At 39.0% G+C, this 18,753-nt stretch overlaps 1 protein-coding gene across 1 annotated transcript; it reads left to right on the forward strand.

The window, feature by feature from the left end:
* The first annotated feature begins 9,564 nt into the window (after positions 1–9,564).
* On the forward strand, positions 9,565–11,400 carry LINGO2 (leucine rich repeat and Ig domain containing 2). Its single transcript, XM_075527309.1, has one exon. The coding sequence runs from the start codon at positions 9,580–9,582 to the stop codon at positions 11,398–11,400; it is 1,821 nt and encodes a 606-aa protein (XP_075383424.1). The 5' UTR covers positions 9,565–9,579.
* The last annotated feature ends 7,353 nt before the right edge of the window (positions 11,401–18,753 follow it).

The following is an 18,753-nucleotide window of genomic DNA, read 5'->3' on the forward strand; positions in this document are numbered from 1 at the left end:
ACCAAATGTAATGCTGTAACTCCTGTACTGTCTCTCCAGACTCTGACTGGTCCTGCAGTCTACAAAAAGCAGCACCAGATAGCGCAGCACCTTGCTTCCATGCCATGCTCTGAAGGCCTTGCATATGACAATATGAAGACAGTCCCCAGCGAATATGCTCCTTGTTTTGACTGATAGAGTTTCGGTGCAAGATACAAGTAGAATAGCTGCAAACATGCTTACCAAGATGGAAAAAAACACACAGTTGATGGTTTTCATTTTTCCCTGTATTAGCCAGATAAATTCTACTGTAATTACACATGAATTAGCTTCACTAAGTATATCTTGTCTCCCCACCACCATGTGTGCCGTAGCCACATATTTTTGAGATTCTTGCCTTAGCACAAAAGAAAATATGTTGGTTTCAATTTCTTCAGATTTCCCATTTAATTCAATTGTTAGCTATTTTCAAATGGTTGCAGCTGTAAACCTTAAACTCTATGTACCTCCAGCCAACATGGATTAATGTTACCCTTGTAAAATGCATTTGGTTTTTCAGATGTACTATGCTAAAAAGGTTTCTTAAAAATACTGGGTCTTAAGTATTCAGAGCCTTTTGGCTAAACAGGCTTTGAGTTGCATTGTGAAGCAACAGCAGCACTTGTAGTACTAATCGATCAATCTCTTAGCTTTCCTGGGCACATTCTGTGTGCACATGCTTTAGCCTCTACGTACCATGATTTGCCACCAGGGTCTGTGCTGCTGCCATAAAAAAATTGCAGAGACCCAAGTCAGTAGATTGCAATTGTTTGAAACCCTCCTTGGTGACTGCAATCACAGGATTGTGGTCGCCATTAAAAATTAACTTTACCAGACCCACACCCTGTGGAATACCATGCAGTTTTGGTTTCCCTTTTGTCCTGTTTAGTATTTACATAGAGCTGCTAGGGAAAAAGTTCTCCCCTGCCTTCATTATATGGATGGCACATTAATCTGTCTGCCTCTCCTAACAGCCAATAAGGTCTCTCTATCCTAGTTTTCCTATTGTGTGTGCGGATAAGATAACAAAGAAGATCTTCTGATGTTAAATCTAACAAAAATGAAATTATGTTAACGGACAGAAACTTGCAAATTAAATTGTTAAAGTTACCACTGTGTGTCTCTGTTTACAAAAGCTGGAAGTCAGCACATTACTAGAACAGTTCATTTTTTCTGGTAGCCATAGAGATCTTTTTAACGTGCAGGTATTTGAAGGAAACATCCATTTATAACAGGTTATATCAAAACCTTTCTTATGATGTCCTAGATTCAATGTAGATTGCTTGTGCCTTCCTAAATGGATTATTGAAGTAGGATTCAATTATGTTTGAATGTACTAGCCCTCAAAAGTCTGCTACTGGCCCAGATTTAAAGCAGCTTGCTTTTTATTCCAGTAGCTTTCCATCCCTGAAATCTTCCCTCACTGAAGCTGAGAAGCAGTTGGATGTTATAATTAAAACTTCAGAGGGAATTCAATCCCTGTTTTTCAACATAGGAGATACTGTTCAGGCAACAGGGGTGTCATCTTTACTGCCATGCCCAGACAGTTTTAGAAGAAAGACTGTTTCTTTCAAGATGAAGAAAGATAATCTTTTAATATGGAACTGCTGTTGACAAAAGCTTCCCTTCCTTCTCTTTAATCAAAGCAGTTAGCCTTCCTACTGATTTGGTTTTGAGTTAATTTATTCAGATTGTATTAATTAGTGCAGATATGAAAAGCAAGTATAGTATTTAACACTTTCACATCCTCTTGTTCATTGTCCTGTTCATGGAAGTAGAGCTTTCTAAGGTTCACCTGCCTAGATACACTGTGAAACACAACAAGATCCTCTTTGAAATAATGAATCCTAACTTGCAAGAGATTTTTACTCTTATGACTGATGCATTCTCCAAGAGCAACAACTGTAGCTCCTTCTTTGTTGTCATATCGTTTCCCCTTCTGTACTACAACAACTTTGCCTTTCTTCTTCTGTGAAGATTAAAAACTTGCAGCAATTATTAGTGAAACAGAGCTTGACGGATTTTTGCTTAGTATTGGTTAGGGTTAAAGCGACTTAATAAATATGTGGACTCTTTTAACATAATATGCATCACTTTTTAAGTCAAATGTCACTCAGTGGACTACCATGCAGAGATACTTAACACTAGGTCCAGGTATGGAGTTAGGCTACAACAGCTGGGTACTCTTCCAATGCTAAGCAGCCCCAACAAAATGTAGTAAAAACTACGAAGAACCTGGACTGTTTTCAGAGACGTAAGTCTTTATTTTTCATCATTATTGCATTATCACCTCATATTATTGCATTATTGCATTGCCACTGAATATTTACCTCTTAGTGACATCACTTTTCACCAGTAAAATAAGGATACCATTTAGTAGACATGAGTACACAACTTGGCAGAAGCAATTCTGAAGAATTTAACCTTTCAAAAATTTGCTCCTGCATTCGGAAGGAATAGATGGCAGAAAAGATGTGCTATTCACAGTAGTTCACTAATTTATTCAACTGAGAATTCTTTGTCAAAAACCGTTTCTAGCAAATATTTGCAATTTTTATGATGTAGTTAATTGTGCGGGTATGATAGCGTTACCTTCCCTGAATGGTTGACTTATATCAGTAACCTATGCAAAAAATTCTGAATTTTACTTTACCTCCAAGCCTCTTTTACAGCCGTTCACATAATTGTTCATACAAGCTTTTTGTAAACCTCTTCCCCTTCAATTTACCAAGAATGTCAGTGGGAATGTCATTTTGTCTATGATTCTTGCAAATATCTCTGCTTTCTTTTCCTGTTATTTATGCATGAAATATCTCCTGTGAGATAATCCTTAAAGTTATTATCTTTTCCTTCAAATTTCTTCCTGAGATTTTCTCTGTGACAACTGCAAGAAGATGGTAAATCAATCTTAAAAACATTGGGTTAGAAACAGAAGGTGTACTGGTGGCTTCATTTCTTTGCTTAATTTCAGACAATCTGGATTTCTAAGCCCTGTACAGGTAATTTGTATAATCATATGAATTTATCATTGTGATTTTCTTACCTTCTGTTGTGTGGCACACTTGCTTCTTTCACTTTGATTCAAACAATAATCTAAGCATTTGGGTTAAAAACTATATCCACTTGTCTAGTTTTATAGCACCTAGTACAAAGATTTTAACCAGTCTTACAATAATACCAGTGGATAAGCCATTCAAAATTTCCTCTGGTTGTTATTTTTGCTTTTTTTCCATTTCTGTATTGTCTGTTATAATGGGATACCGGTCTAGGTCTCAGTCTTAGAAGTATAACCAGGGTACCGTTGGAAACAAGTACTGTTTCTTCTGAAAACAAATGCAATGACTGTGGTTTCTGAGTTGGTGTTAGCCCATGAAGCTTTTCCCGATGACTTAGTAGTAGAGAATGATCCCAGGACTGCAGAATAATTGAATCAGAACTTTGTTTCCAATTCAATGAATTGGCAGACTGGTTGTTGTTGTTTTTGCTGCTGCTGCTATTCAAGGTTTCTTCCAATCTATTAATTATTGGAATGCAGATAGACAGCTACTTCATGTTTTGCAGTTTATTGAAACGCTGAGATGTTTACAAGATCAATGAAGGGGGGGAGAAAAAAAATCTCTGCATAAACAAAAAAGGCTTTAATAAAGAGGCAGAGAAGTTAGTACACCATAGTTCACTTGAATCATTTCTGAGATGCTCTGATTTAAAGACAAATCCTCCTTTGGAGAGTGTATGTATAGGCAGGCTTGACTTGGCCTGTGATAGAGCTTGGGATCAATAGACTAAGCTTAGATAATATGCCTGCACAAGGCCTTGTGAGGCAAAGCCTTTGCTACACATTGGCTCTTACATCAAAAGACCATATGGCAGGAATGTCAAGATTGCACATAGTCAGAAAACGTCACAATCAGGATTTCATTCCTCCTCCTTGTGGCATTGTGTCTTACTGTAAGAACATTCCTAAGTGTCTCATATTTTCATGTTTCTTTTTGGCTGTCCCTAAAACCGTCTCAGTTTGTCTCTGTCATCTTCCCAGCCTGTTCACATTCATCCTCTGGGGAAAAATTCCCATCATTGGGAACTGATGCAGTCCAGCAGGCAAGGGCTCCTCACCCTCCCCACCCTAACCTGGTCTGGTCCAGCATCACTGGAGAGTTCAGGAAAGCCAGATCAGCTGGTCTTCCAAAATAATTGCGATAGGTAGTTGAGAGATAAAGTTGCGAGTAAAAACCTTCCCAAACCACACTGAGCTGGGCAAAAGTTTGCACCACACAGGTAAAATCTGCAGTAGTTTTAGCTGCTCATATTCAGGACCTGTCTGCTGAGCACACAAGCAAAGGTGTTTTGTTACAAAGGTTTGAGCAAAGGTTTTGGTCTACTGCTTGCTGAAGTGTGACAGATGCTGACAGGAATGGCAAAGACAGGACCCTTCATACTCCTCAGTATCTGTTCCCTGCTCCAAAATATAGGAATGCTAAAATTCAGCAAGCAAGAGCAGAAAGAAAGAGTCTTATACAGGAAGAACAATTTACTTTGCCTAAGCACAGGCTCATAAAAAATCCATCTTGATGCCTTATGCTTTGAAAAATGTGAATGACAAATACAGTTTAAAACACCTTTAAAATAGGGGCTTCACCTGTTTGTCAGGATTAGCTGGTAGCATTTAGGTCAGATACCATTACAAGTCAGATACCTGTCATGCAACATTTCATCCTGGAAAGTTTATTTAATACAGTTATGTTTTTGAAAAGGGAATCTTAGAAGAGAAAGTATTAAGTGACCTCAACATCAGGCAAAAATATCATCTCTGATATGATCCACTGCATTTTTTAATTGTCTGAAAGGCAGAGGGAAAGGTGAGACCAAATCTACCAAGTTGGAACATCAAACATGCAGTTAATGACAGACACAGATCTGACTCTCACCTTTTCTGGCTAAAGCCTGGTCCCATGCAGTACTGGAGTATCAGACTGGACAAGGAAAGGACCCTGGTCAAATGTACTCTAGCTTTTAGATATAAAGGTTTCAAAACTAGTCTGAGGGAGAGGGAGAAGTGATACAACATATAGCACATTTGCTTGGCTTGCCATATTCCTATCTATGATAATCAGAATTACACAGTATTCTGAGGGAGCATCTGGTTGGTTTTTATTTCTTTTTTATTATACTTCTTCAGTTTAAAAGCTACGGGGTGCTGATACATACACATTCTTGTAAAGCATTTACAGGTAGATTCAAAGCTGCAGAACTTTGTGCAAAACGATTTGCATTTCAAAGCAGTAGAGATGGCTATTTGGGGTGAGATCACACAGAACTATTAACTAATAACTTTAACGAGCTTTCTAAATTGCATAGCTGAACTTTGATTGAGGTCCTGTGTTGAAAAAGACTATCAACCAACAGTAACTTGACTCTTGACTTTGGACTTAAGAAACAGAGCCAGAGAAAGACCAAAAGGAGGTAGTTAGTTAATTTTTATTTTTTAATAATGAATTCCTTCGTATATTTCATTTCCCAGAGTGTATCAAAGTGTGATAAATACCCCAGAAATGTGGGGAAAACAATTTTACATGTTCTCATTCGCATTCAAACATATAAAAACTGCCAGTTCATAATTATTTATTATTTTATTAGAATTTTTGTGCTAACAAGCTATAATTTTAGAGAAGTACTCCACAATGCAAGTCATAGTACAATCACACAGCAAAAAGATTATACTTTTAGCTTACGTATATGTATATATGTATCCTTGTAAGCATGCACTTTACTTTCTTGTATGTATCACAGTGAAGAAAAGTTGTACAGAGGATGCAAAGAAGGGTAATGAGACAATCCTGCAGATGTTTAGAGGGAATTCCTATACTGGCAAAGGATAAAGTACGTAGGTGCTGGTTCTTTAACCAGGAATGAAAGATGTCATGTTGAACAGTGACACTGATAATTCAGCACAGTGCCAGGGAGGTTGCCAATTAATTAACAGCCCACAAGTCTAAAGAAATGTGGGAAATCATTTTTCACTGCAAGAAATCATCTTGCAGTGAAAAATATATTTTAATGGTATAATTTCATTCAGAATTTTAAACAGTAGCATTGTTGTTTAATGGATATATAATAATAAGCAATGGTGATTGCACTAACACAAAATATACATTAAGGATGAAGATGTATCCTTTCAAAATATTCTTGCACTGAAGGCCCAAGGAAGGCCCTGCTATTGATGTTACCAGACATGTCCTGAAAATACCGCTTCACATTCATTAAATTCAAACCGGACCATATGCAATAGCTGGTCAAAGCTCATGGTAGGCTTCTCCCAACATTCACCTTGTCCTACAAAGAGTCAGAAATCCTTAAGTTGCCCATATTTCCTTTGCTAGACCTTTTTACCTCTTGCTCATTATTTGTACAATGAGGTAAGGTTACATCTTTTGCATAATGAAGATAAAGTCATTTTTGCACAAAGCAGTTCAAATCTAAGGGTGTAGTCACAGATGTGATTAGCAGGAAGCATGGTAGTATCATCTGGGTCAATGTAAATTGAAATAATCCATTTAATTTATGTTTTCTTCTAACCTGTACTTATTGATCCAAGTAATCTTTGTTTTTCTGACTTGCGATTTAATCTAATTTATTATTTTTCCTTATTGATGTGTAATTTACTCCATCTTAAATCTCAGTTCTGAATTTTGCTTGCCCACAAGTGCATATAGACACATACACACACCCTTATAGATAAATGCATATCCATCTTCATCTCTGTACACATGCTCTTCCAGAAGGCAACTGTTAATGTTTGAAGTGCTTTATTAACACTATTTTTCTTTATTCCAGACACAGTCAAAAAATCCTTTTATCATCTTTTATACTGTCCATCTTCTATTTTATACTTCTCAGAAGTTTTAGTTACCAAGTGGCTTGGATAGCTGCAAAAAGCATTTCATATTTTTGCTGTCTAAAACAAACACTCTAGGGGTGCTTGTCTTCCACTGAACCTGTTTACTTTGTGCTTCATACATTAGGTGAATAAGGTAGGAAATTAATTCCCTGCATGCTAGAAGTATCAGTGTCAAAGCACTAACCTCACAGACTGAGCTCTGAAAGTAATGATCAGAGCACCCAAAAGCCCCTTTGATCTGAATCCATTGCAAATACCTAACTCACAGACCACTATAGATTTTCAGTTTTAACTTAGTGCCTAATGAAGTGAAGTTTATCTCTGAAAACCTTTGTCACAGCTGGACATAACTAGCAATAGTTATTAGCAAGACTACAACTTAAGGGGGAAACTAAATGAATCTCAGCAGGTTGTCACTGAAGGACAAAGTTGAAATGTACTTTTATAGGTAGTATAATAAAGAATAGTCTTAATCCAGGTCCCCAGACTGCATTGCAAAACCAGCATGCAATTTGCCTCATATTATTAGTCTCTGCATAGAAGTGGCAGAATGGAAAGAAGAACCCACACCAGTCAAGAGTGAGATTCTTCCACGGGGTTACGAGAGGAGTAATATGTGTACCATTCATTTATAGTCAGTCAAAGAACACAATTTATATGCAGCTCCAAGAGAATTTATTGTTCACCCAATTAACAGTCAAAGTATAACAGCTGTTTATTACTTAGTCCAGTTACAATAATGCTAAAGCTTACAATCCAAACCACCCAGTTTCTGTTGAGGATTGTTAATGATACAATGAGATCAGTAGATCCAAGTATCTGCCCTTTTTCTCACATGTTGAAACCCCACCCTTCTGATCATCCATGGTCTAGAGGGCAACCCTCCTCTCTCAGGCAGTATGATTTGGTGAGTTATCACATCCCAAGTTGTTTGCCAGGGAAGTACGGTGTTGTTGCAACAGTTACTGGTGGGAGTTTCTTCTTCATCAGTCTGGGGTTTACTCAATATTATTTTTACATGCTTCAAATAGTTTATTTGCTAAAATAACTGTCTGATAGGATTTTAAATTTAGTTATACTGTCTTTGTTTAAATCTATGAATCCTTCTCTCTGTACGGGAGGATTTCTTTTATGATACGATCCACATGACTGAGCACAGACAAACAAAATTTGACTCAAATTTAAGTTGAAAACTTCTTAAGCACTAGCCAGATTATTCTCAAAGTCCAAAGACGCAGGTTGGGAAGCGAATGCCTGGCCATTGGGTAATTTTGTCATTATGGGCAGGACCAGCTGGGCAATAGCCACCTGTCCAGACCTGAGAGGAAGTCAGAGGCAGGAGTTATGTAAATAATGTTACAAGTACAACTAAAATGAAGCCCAAATTAACCAATCCAGAAAAGGCCTCACAAGGCCTGAGGCACCTTGTAAGTTTTATTAGTGTTACAAAGCCCGAATCCCAATACTACCACTTGGCCTCATCAAGTTGGCTGTACCACAGGGGTTAAGGCACTTCCATAGTCCTTGTTTGCAGTGTGCCTTACTCTGCAAGTGTCCCAGCACACGTTCCTTTGATGGGCACCTATGGTTTGGTTTTTTTTCTTCCTTTGAAAGGGGTTATTGAGTGTCTTCGTTTAGTAGCTACCCTTGAAAAAGTCTTCTTGCCTTTGGTGACTAAACCTGTGAAGTACAGCCTTTTGAGAAGGGTAGTTAATTTAATAGAGGTTATCTTGTCTTCTACTATCCTCAGTTTTAACCTGAAGGCAGGAATGAATAAATCTCTTACTAACTGTGATTTCCATAGAATCTGTTGTGCTTCTTTGGACATTGTGCTGCTTGAACACAGCCAGCTCATCTTATCTTGTTTTTCTCTCCCTCAGAGCTAGTTTACATGTCTTGGAAGTACAAAGATGTATTCTATAAGCCTTTCTCACGTCTTTGGTTCTAAAAATCATATAAAATCTCTGTGTAGTAAAAGCAAAGAATCAATTTATCCTTAATAGAAATTCTAATCAGAGATGCACCAGTTCTTCCTTCCTCATCCAAGCCATTGTGTATGTGTATGTGTGAGCAAGCTCCATCTATTTATAGCTGTAATGTATGCAATAAATGTTAAAAGGAATCTTTTCATTGTCAAGGAGCTCCTTTTTTTGAAGATAATACATATTAAGGTTTGCCTTAAAACACTGACATGAATAGGAAAGGCAGAAGCTTAGTTTCATATCACCTCACAGAGGCCCAATGGTGTAAACTTATCACAAATGTGATTAGCCCTATTTGCAGAGTGTGTGGTGTTTATCTCAGCATTAGTTATAGGACTGTCTTGAAGACACCCGCTGAGAGTGAGAAGAGAATAAAACCTAACCTCCTTTACTGTTTGCAGTACGAAAAGTTGTTTTGTCTCCTCTGACATCTGGAGGGGAAATGCTGGATAAACAGATCCTTCGACAAGCACAATGATAATGAAGGAAAATCTGCTTTTTTGTTGGTCTTGCCATTCACAATAGGTTTTATTGTTTTGTTTCAAATGAAAACACATGTTCCTGCTTTGAAATGGTACTGTAAAATTGGCAGAGATCTCTTTTTGCTGCAGACTTAACTTGTCCCCTTTCCCATCCTCATCCCCACAGGCCCGTGACGGAGGGTTAGACCGCATCAGTGGAGTCATGCGTCACACAGCTGTATCATGCTGGCAGCCATTCCTGGGTCTGGCTGTGCTGCTAGTCTTCATGGGCCCCACCATAGGCTGCCCGGCCCGCTGTGAATGCTCAGCACAGAACAAGTCTGTCAGCTGTCACCGAAGGCGTCTGATGTCCATCCCAGAGGGCATTCCCATTGAGACCAAAATCTTGGACCTCAGCAAGAACCGACTGAAGAGCGTCAACCCTGAGGAATTCACGTCGTACCCTTTGCTGGAGGAGATCGACCTCAGTGACAATATAGTCGCCAATGTGGAGCCTGGAGCCTTTAACAATCTCTTCAATTTGCGCTCCCTGAGGCTGAAAGGAAACCGTCTGAAACTGGTCCCCCTTGGGGTGTTCACTGGGTTGTCAAACTTAACAAAGCTTGATATAAGTGAAAACAAGATTGTCATTTTGCTGGACTACATGTTCCAAGATCTGCATAACCTAAAATCCCTGGAGGTTGGGGACAATGATTTGGTTTATATATCACACAGGGCCTTTAGTGGACTGCTTAGCCTGGAGCAGCTCACCCTGGAGAGATGCAACCTCACAGCTGTACCAACAGAAGCTCTTTCTCACCTCCACAACCTCATCAGTCTGCATCTGAAACAGCTCAACATTAACGCTTTGCCTGCGTATGCCTTTAAAAGACTGTTTCGCCTGAAAGACCTAGAGATAGATGCCTGGCCCCTCCTGGACATGCTGCCTGCCAACAGTCTTTATGGTCTCAACCTTACTTCTCTCTCCATCACCAACACCAACCTGTCTGCAGTACCTTACTCTGCTTTTAAACATCTGGTTTACCTGACACATCTAAACCTCTCTTACAACCCTATCAGCACCATTGAAGCAGGCATGCTTTCAGACTTAGTGCGCCTGCAGGAACTCCACATGGTGGGGGCCCAGCTACGTACCATTGAACCACACTCTTTCCAAGGGCTCCGATTCTTACGCGTGCTCAATGTGTCCCAAAACCTGCTAGAAACCCTAGAAGAGAATGTATTCCATTCCCCCAAAAGCCTTGAGGTCCTCTGCATTAACAACAATCCTCTGGCGTGTGACTGCCGTCTCCTTTGGATTTTGCAGAGGCAACCCACTTTGCAGTTTGGAGGCCAGCCACCGATGTGTGCTGGCCCAGACAGTGTCAAAGAGAGGTCATTCAAAGACTTTCACAGCACAGCTCTTTCCTTTTACTTCACCTGTAAGAAGCCCAAGATACAAGACAAGAAGTTGCAATACCTGGTAGTGGAGGAAGGGCAGACGGTGCAGTTGATGTGCAATGCCGACGGGGATCCGCAGCCCACCATATCCTGGGTTACCCCACGTCGGAGGCTGATCACAACTAAATCAAACGGAAGAGCCACTGTGCTGGGAGATGGTACCCTGGAGATCCGATTTGCTCAAGACCAGGACACTGGGATCTATGTTTGTATTGCAAGTAATGCAGCTGGGAACGACACTTATTCGGCCTCCCTTACAGTAAAGGGGTTTACTTCAGACCGTTTCCTTTACGCCAACAGGACCCCTATGTATATGACAGACTCCAACGACACAAGTTCCAATGGAACTAATGTGAACACCTTCTCTCTGGACCTTAAGACAATATTGGTGTCCACAGCTATGGGCTGTTTCACATTCCTTGGAGTGGTTTTATTTTGTTTCCTCCTTCTTTTTGTGTGGAGCCGAGGGAAAGGCAAACACAAAACCAGCATTGACCTTGAATATGTCCCTCGCAAAAACAATGGTGCTGTGGTTGAAGGGGAGGTTGCTGGACCACGAAGGTTCAATATGAAAATGATTTGATGGTATTCTGCTAGCAGTGCTTTTTCTGTGGCATTAAAACCAATTAAACCAGCCTGGCATGTGGAATTGCTAGGCAGAAGCAGCTTAATGCAGCTGTCACTGTATCAAAAGGTTACATGAAAATGGAAAGACTATTTGTGGTTATACAGCAGAGCCTCCAGACCTTGAGGCAGATATGTCAGGGCCTTTCATAGAACTGGTAAATTGTACTAACTGTTTGCATTGCAAATATTGGCATTCTGGGGATATCAGCAATGAACCGCTGGCTCATGCTCATGGACAATTGTTCAACATTTTCTACCACTACAAAAAGAAAAAGAAAAAAAAAGCCTACAGTGTAGGATTTACATACTTAAAGAAAAAGACACATTTGTCTAAAACATACTCTACAGTGAAATTTGTATCTATAGATCTCATTTGGTAAAACCTTGCATCATCCCTTCTAGTTGGTTCAACACCACAAAAAATTGGTAGTTTTTTTTAATCTACATCTATACTGTGTACATTTTAAAGCAATACAAATGAGAGGTTGTGCTTTTAGATATCCACCAATACTGACCCAAGTGTGATGTCACCCTCCTTTTAATTACCATCTAACCCAAATTAGATTCTTGTAGTTACCAATTAGAAATAACATAAGATATTTTTCTCCTCATGTAGAAGGCCAGAGATGCATAGTTGAGAGCAAAAACGCTCAGCTCTGTTGATCTTCTCTTCATATAAATATAAGGCATGTGCCTAGTTTTGATACAGAATGGAATATTTTTTATAACTGTGATATCACACTGGACCAGTTTACTGTAACATAGCCCTGGATCTCACCCAGGGAAGGCAACCCACTAGACATTGCTGGCATAGAAGAGCGGAGTTCTACCTTGAAGAGAGAGAGCTGTTTTTGTTAGCCCTGATTTTAATTTCAAAGTTACTGTTAAAATGTTCATGTGTACTGGCCAAAAAGAAAGAACGTAACACATTCTGCATTCTCCTTGGGAAATACGATCATCTTACTATTTATACGAGTGAATTAAAACATACAAAAGCTCTGCTACTAGGAATGAACTCTTCTCCGATGCCAAGTAAACTACGGTTGTCCATGCATAATATGGGGATTATAATACTAAAATAATGTTTAAAACATGATAGCCTCAAAAAGGCTAACATACTGCCAGATATAATGAACCTCTAGCCACTGTCATTCTCATCTTGTATATTTGTAGATAACACGTAAACGCAAAGCTAATTTCCAAGAACAGATTACTTAGCTATTCTTGATGCCATTTTAATAACTATGTGGTTATGTTTCTTTCAGGGGCAGTATCTTAGAGCAAGAGGGGCAAGTTTTTCCAGGTTTTAGGAAGCTTTTTTAATGGAGAGAAGACAGAAGTGGAACGTTAGTTCAGTACAAGTAACCTTTTTGTTTTATGCCTCTAAACAAATCCTCAAAAGGCTCAGAACTGAAACTTTATTCTTTATCGTTGGTACCACTGTTTTTATTTTGAAAATCTCAGCAATTGGAAGATACAGAGTTGTTCAGCCACCTCTCAATTTTCCAGCAATTATGAGCCATAGGTTTGTTGCTAAGTGGTTGATAACAAATACAATTTATAAATGATTGGCATAACCTGAAGTAAGGATAATAAAAGTCAGGCTGACCTATAATGGGATGCAGGTGCTTCTAAAATTAGTATCCACATTGTCTGGCAGAGATTTTCTAAGCAGGATAGAAATCTCCCATTCCTATCAAGGAAAATGTGCCAAAAGTTGTAAAATCCAGCTGCGCTCCCCAGGTGTATCCCTAACATAGCTGTAGGACCCGAGGCTAGGCAGTTTTGAGAATCTCTTTTCTTAGTGGTTGATCTTTGGTTGCATCATTGCTCTGTTTTAGGTCACCAAACTGAGGAGGATGCAAGGGTTGTTAGAATTTTCTTCACTTTAGTTGGTTTTAAGTTTAGAGTTGGGTTATCTTGCTTCCTTTTTCTTATGCTCTGAACTAGATAGTTGGAGAATTATGGAGATGCTTGAGACTAATCCTCTTCGTTCTATGACAGTTTGTAGAACATTAATAAAATGGAATAACCCCTGACTAAATTCTAACACCAGGGAAATTATTTTTGCTGATATAATAACCACCGCACTGAAGTCCAAAACTCTACTGTACCTTAATGTGGGCAGTTAAAGAAACAAATGGGGATAAAACAAAGTGTTTCTGAACTGCCCATTGAAGACATTTGCATGTGCCTTTCCCTTGTAATTGTCATTTTTTCAATTACTAATCTATTGCCCCTGCAGTCATTTCATGTTAAATGTTAAAATCAATGTTAGAAGCAAAAATTGTCCTAAATTCTAGACAGTCGCAGCTTATTGCTTCATATTAAATGACACGATAAAAAAAAATCTCAAAAAAAACCTAGAAAAAATGTGCTTTTAGGATTAATTATGGATTGCTGAATTCCCCTATTCCCTTAGAATGACTCTAAAAAGTGATTGCATTGTTAGTGCACTGCAAGGATTTCTGAGCAGTAATGTGCTTAGTTACCTATGTGAAATGTGTGCTGGTGATGAAAATCACCTCTTGCTCTTGCTGAGCACCACCTTGCAGAGCTGTCAGCGTTGTGTGTATTGCCTTGAGTTCAGTCAGTATTCAGTTTTTAAGAATCAGTGTTTGCTCCCTGCCTCTAGCAATGTTCTACTTTTTGCAGCCTACTTATTTCACCATGGACTTGGCAAGGCATATGGCATCTCTTAACAGAAGTGAGGACAGCAAGACTCAGAGACAAGCTTTTCTCTTGCTCCACATAGTCTTCTTTATATGTATTCGTAGGACACATGCTCACTGTGGCTGTTTTGGGTGAATAAGGAATACAGTGTCAGGGTCAGACCTAGGTAAGTACCTTTTTGGCAATTCTGTTAAGAACAGACTGGCTGAATGCCTACCCTGCCTCTTGAAGGAGTCACTTCTCCTTCTCTGCTAGAGATCAATGAGACACCACAGTTATCTTACTGCAGGGGAGAAAAAGGACTGGGCTGTGAGGAGGCATCTGACCTGCAAGGTTCCCCTATCATATATTCAGAAACAGGTGGACAGTACATACCTGCCACTAAAAGAGGGAATGAAGGTTTTTCCCCTACCTCTGGCATGTATACTGGCTGCCTCCCATGCTGGCACAAGGCCAAGCCTGAACTTACCTGGCGGTCAGTGCAACAAGACTCTGAGGAGCAGCAATAGTTCTGCAGAAAAGGAGAAAACTGAAAACGTCAAAACCAGCAGAGTGACTTAGGAAAGCAGGTACCACAGTATCCTTGTCAATAATTCCTGTAAGAGCAGGGCTGAGCCTCCCACAAATATGGTTTGAAGTCCACTTCCACAGACCGGTACTCCTCTTTCGTAATGGATGGATGTACAGTGCTCAGATTCCCCACGAGTGAGTTCAAGACACTGCAGCAATGTATTAAGATAAGAGTTTGCAATGATGTAAAGACAGATTAAGACTAAGCAGTGCCCCACCTCAGCTTTATTTTTAGGTTTTGAGCTGGTTCTCTTTTTTTTTCCCCCTTCTTCCTTATTAACTTGGCAGCATTCTTTTCAGAAAGGTTTCATCCACAATATCAGGTCAGTTAGATTCAGACTGGGAGACTGCTTTTACTGTCTGTTCCCCTCTCCCTCACCATTCACAGATGCTCCCAGTGCCAACAGGGTCAACAGCTCCAGAGACAACTGAAAGCAGCCAGGAGACTCTGAGCCCCTAGAGAACTGTTGATACAAGCTGATGTCACTAGGTATTTTTTTTAACTAGACTTTTTTTTAGTTAAGTTGACGTCATTGTCACATTGCCATTCAAGGTTTCCTTTATTTACGTGAATGGTAGCTACCTTTTTTTCCTTATTTCTTGCATCATGGTATTCCATCACCTATGATGGTAACAATTATACCACCATAAAGAAAATTAAGAAAGAAAGTCACGTTACACCCTTAACACCACAAATCGTAGTTGAGGCATATGAGACACAGTAAGAAGTCAGCATTAATATTTAATGGAGAGTCTTATCTAAACCTTGTGATAGAAGAAAAAACTGGTGTGGAGGAACTTTGGAATGTAGGCCATGTTGCAACTGAATCACATCAAAGATACGTAGAAATACTTTCCTACAGCATGCCTAGATATCTGTTTTGCATATTGGACTTTTCCCAAAAAAATTTCAGGAAGTGTGAATGCCAGAAGCCCATATTTAACCCATAAAAAGACAAAGTATTGGCTGAAAATCCAGTAGAGCAAGCAGCTTCTGGCTGCCCAAGGACAACAGCAGCTTCTAGCAAAGACAGCCAAGAAACTGCAGTCATATAGTTATTTTGCCTGATCCGCTACTGCATCCTGTGAAAAAAGGGTCCATTAGTCAGTAATGAAATGGACAATCCTTACTCGTTTTTATTCAAAGAGGGCAACATTTGTGTAAATAAGCTACAGTCTGTTCCACTTCTGATCCCAGCAATGAAACACCCAGCAAGAATTGAGGAAGGGGAAGTCTCTTCTGGCCAGTTTGCTAATTATCTTTTTCCCCTGAATGATCCTAGTCTACTTGGGGCTAACATGACGACTGCTCTGCCCATTCCCATCCTCTCAGCTCACAATGTGGCTTGGCATGGAGTCATGGGAAAGAGCACATGGTCAAGCTGTCCCTCCTCCCTGAACTGTAACTCTGGTCTTCTCAAATAAAAGAACCAACGCAGCAGCATTATCTTAGAAATCACAGTCTGCTGCAGCTGATTTGTAGTGTTGCCATAAGACAACACATGGGAAAACTGGATACGTGCATTCTGACCTTGTTTCAGTATCCTAGATGATTGCTTTTTGTGCTAAAAAGAACTAGGAAAGAAGACCTTAAAAAACTTTCATCCAGTAATGTAAAAGTTAATTGTACCTGGAGGAGTTAGAGGAACATCTTTGGAAAAGGCAAAGGGCCTGATTGCTGGAGAATCACTGAAACAACAAATGAGATTTTTCAAGTTAGCTAAGCAATTTGGATGCCCTGTTCCTATCACCTGTAATAAGAATTACAAACTCAATTTTCCTTGGCAGCTTAGAAGAATCACAGCCAGTTGGTTCAGCCATACATGCTCCCTTTGTCTATCTCCTAGCTCTGCCCTCTTCCCTTCTCAGTTTCAAATGACTGTGATGCCAAATGAAGATCTCTGGATTTGGTTTAGTTTCACTGCATGTTCACATGGCTTTTGGAATCTAGATCTCAAAGCAGGATCTTAAACCCTCTTCAAGCCAAAAATAAAAATAAAAAAGGAAGAAGCAGCTTGAGTAAATCTCCTCCTGCAAATGAAATAAACCAACTTCTGTGAGGTTCTTGCTACTGAGATAGCTACATGCCAAAAGCAATCTGCAGGTTGAATGAGTCTGAGTCTTTTTTTTTTTTTTTTTAACTAGAAGCAGGTGGTTGGATATAAGGCCAACTGGAAATAAAAATCTGTATTTATAGCCTCAGCAGAATAAGGAAAGAGCTGGCATAGTCAAGAAAATGTTTCATGTTATTTCAACTTAAATTTAAGGATACTTTATCTTTCATATTCAAATAGATCATAGATGAGTACAAAAGAGCAGACTTTCACCTCATAATTTGATTATTTGTATTTATTCAAAATGGTACCAAAATTGTTGTGAGGCAGAAGTGTTGAAGCAAGAGACTGAAAACAGATTTTCTACTCTAGTCAGACAATATGAACTAGGGGAAATCCTCTTGACACCATTCTGTTACTTCTTGGTTACATTAGAAATTTGATAAAGGAATATAGGTTTTTTGCTTTCTGCTAAGCGGGCTATAGTGGAAAATAAGCAGAACTTATGTTTTAATTATTTCTCACCTTGTGGCATACCTTCTATTCTGGATTGCTTTAATATTTACCACTGCTAACTGAGATGGAGAATATGAAAATGTAAATTCTGGGAAGAAAAGAAAAAAAGGCAAAAGAAAAAGAAAATCTGTAACCTTAAAGAAGTATGCCTAATTTGATGTGTGGTATTTGCAAGTCAACAACATTATCTCCTCACACATAAGCCAAGAACAATGGCTTGAAATTTCAAGGCAGCTGTGAAGATGGTTGTCAACTTGTACACATGTTAATAATTTTGATCTTTCAGCAAAAAAAAATATTATTGCTTCTTAAAGAATTAATTTATGCCATTTTGATACCTAAAAGCAAATGACACTTTGACTTCATTACACTGGGCACTGTATAAGTAGGAAGTAAATGACAACCCTGATTTGGTGAGCTTACAGCCATATAGTAGGAAGTTGGCTTCTGGGCAAGTACATATGATAGCAAGTCTCTCATTGGTTGGGGAGGGAATGCCATAGTGCACATATATTAAATTATCATCACACTGAAATATATTTGCAAGCACATGTAGTTCATATGTATATGTTTGTGTGTGCAAAAAAAAGAGTTATATTTGTTTTGTTCTTTTCTTACTTCAAGTATTAAATGTATATTGTTTTTAAAAGGTGACAAGGTTAACCAGAAAAAATGTGTTGTAATTTATTTTAATATATATGATCATGAGTATGGATGGGAAATGAAACAGCCTTGCTGTTATAATCCATGAAACATATAACAAGTTGGGTTTGTCCATAAATTCACTTCATGTTTGAGAAAAATATGCTAATATAATGGGAAAAAAAAAAAAAGGCAAAAAAAAAAAAAAGCTTTGTTTGTCAAGACAGTTGTCCTGAATGTCATTTTTAAAGTTACTTTAGGGTTTATGTCATGATGTGTATCATACTTACCCAAAATGAAACCCAAATAAATAATTCCTTGGAGTGGCAAAATTTATTGGAAAAGTGAAGAAAATTTACATTGCTTCCCCTATTGTAGCTGATCACTTTTTTTTCCAAGGGGTAGTGGAGGAAACTAAGATGAGAAAAATACAGTTTTCTCAGGACCAGACCCGAGTTCCTTAGTGCCGAGTCTTCACAACAGGTAATCTGCTCAGACCCACCGCTCTTGAACTCAGAATATAAACGTTTACAGTTAGAAAGAGAAGACTCTAGCAGGTATTTTTCATCTACTCACTTTCACTCTTCCTTCATTGCATGGAGTCCTCAGACACAGGGAAAAACCTAGGTCACATTCAGATGTGTTTTGGGATTTATTCTCCATGCAAAGTATCAGTCAGCCTGTTCCCTCACTTTCACTTGCGCAGTGTGTACAGGTAATTGATGGGGATACCAATCAGGTCAATGCTGGAAGGAAAAAGCCTGCCACGTACCAGCACCATGGAGAGCACAGCAGAAAGAGATTTCGCCAGCTGTGCGTCACTTGGAAGGCAAACCAATACTGAGAATCTGCAC

This window comes from Mycteria americana, chromosome Z (assembly GCF_035582795.1).
Source record: "Mycteria americana isolate JAX WOST 10 ecotype Jacksonville Zoo and Gardens chromosome Z, USCA_MyAme_1.0, whole genome shotgun sequence".
NCBI lineage: Eukaryota > Metazoa > Chordata > Aves > Ciconiiformes > Ciconiidae > Mycteria > Mycteria americana.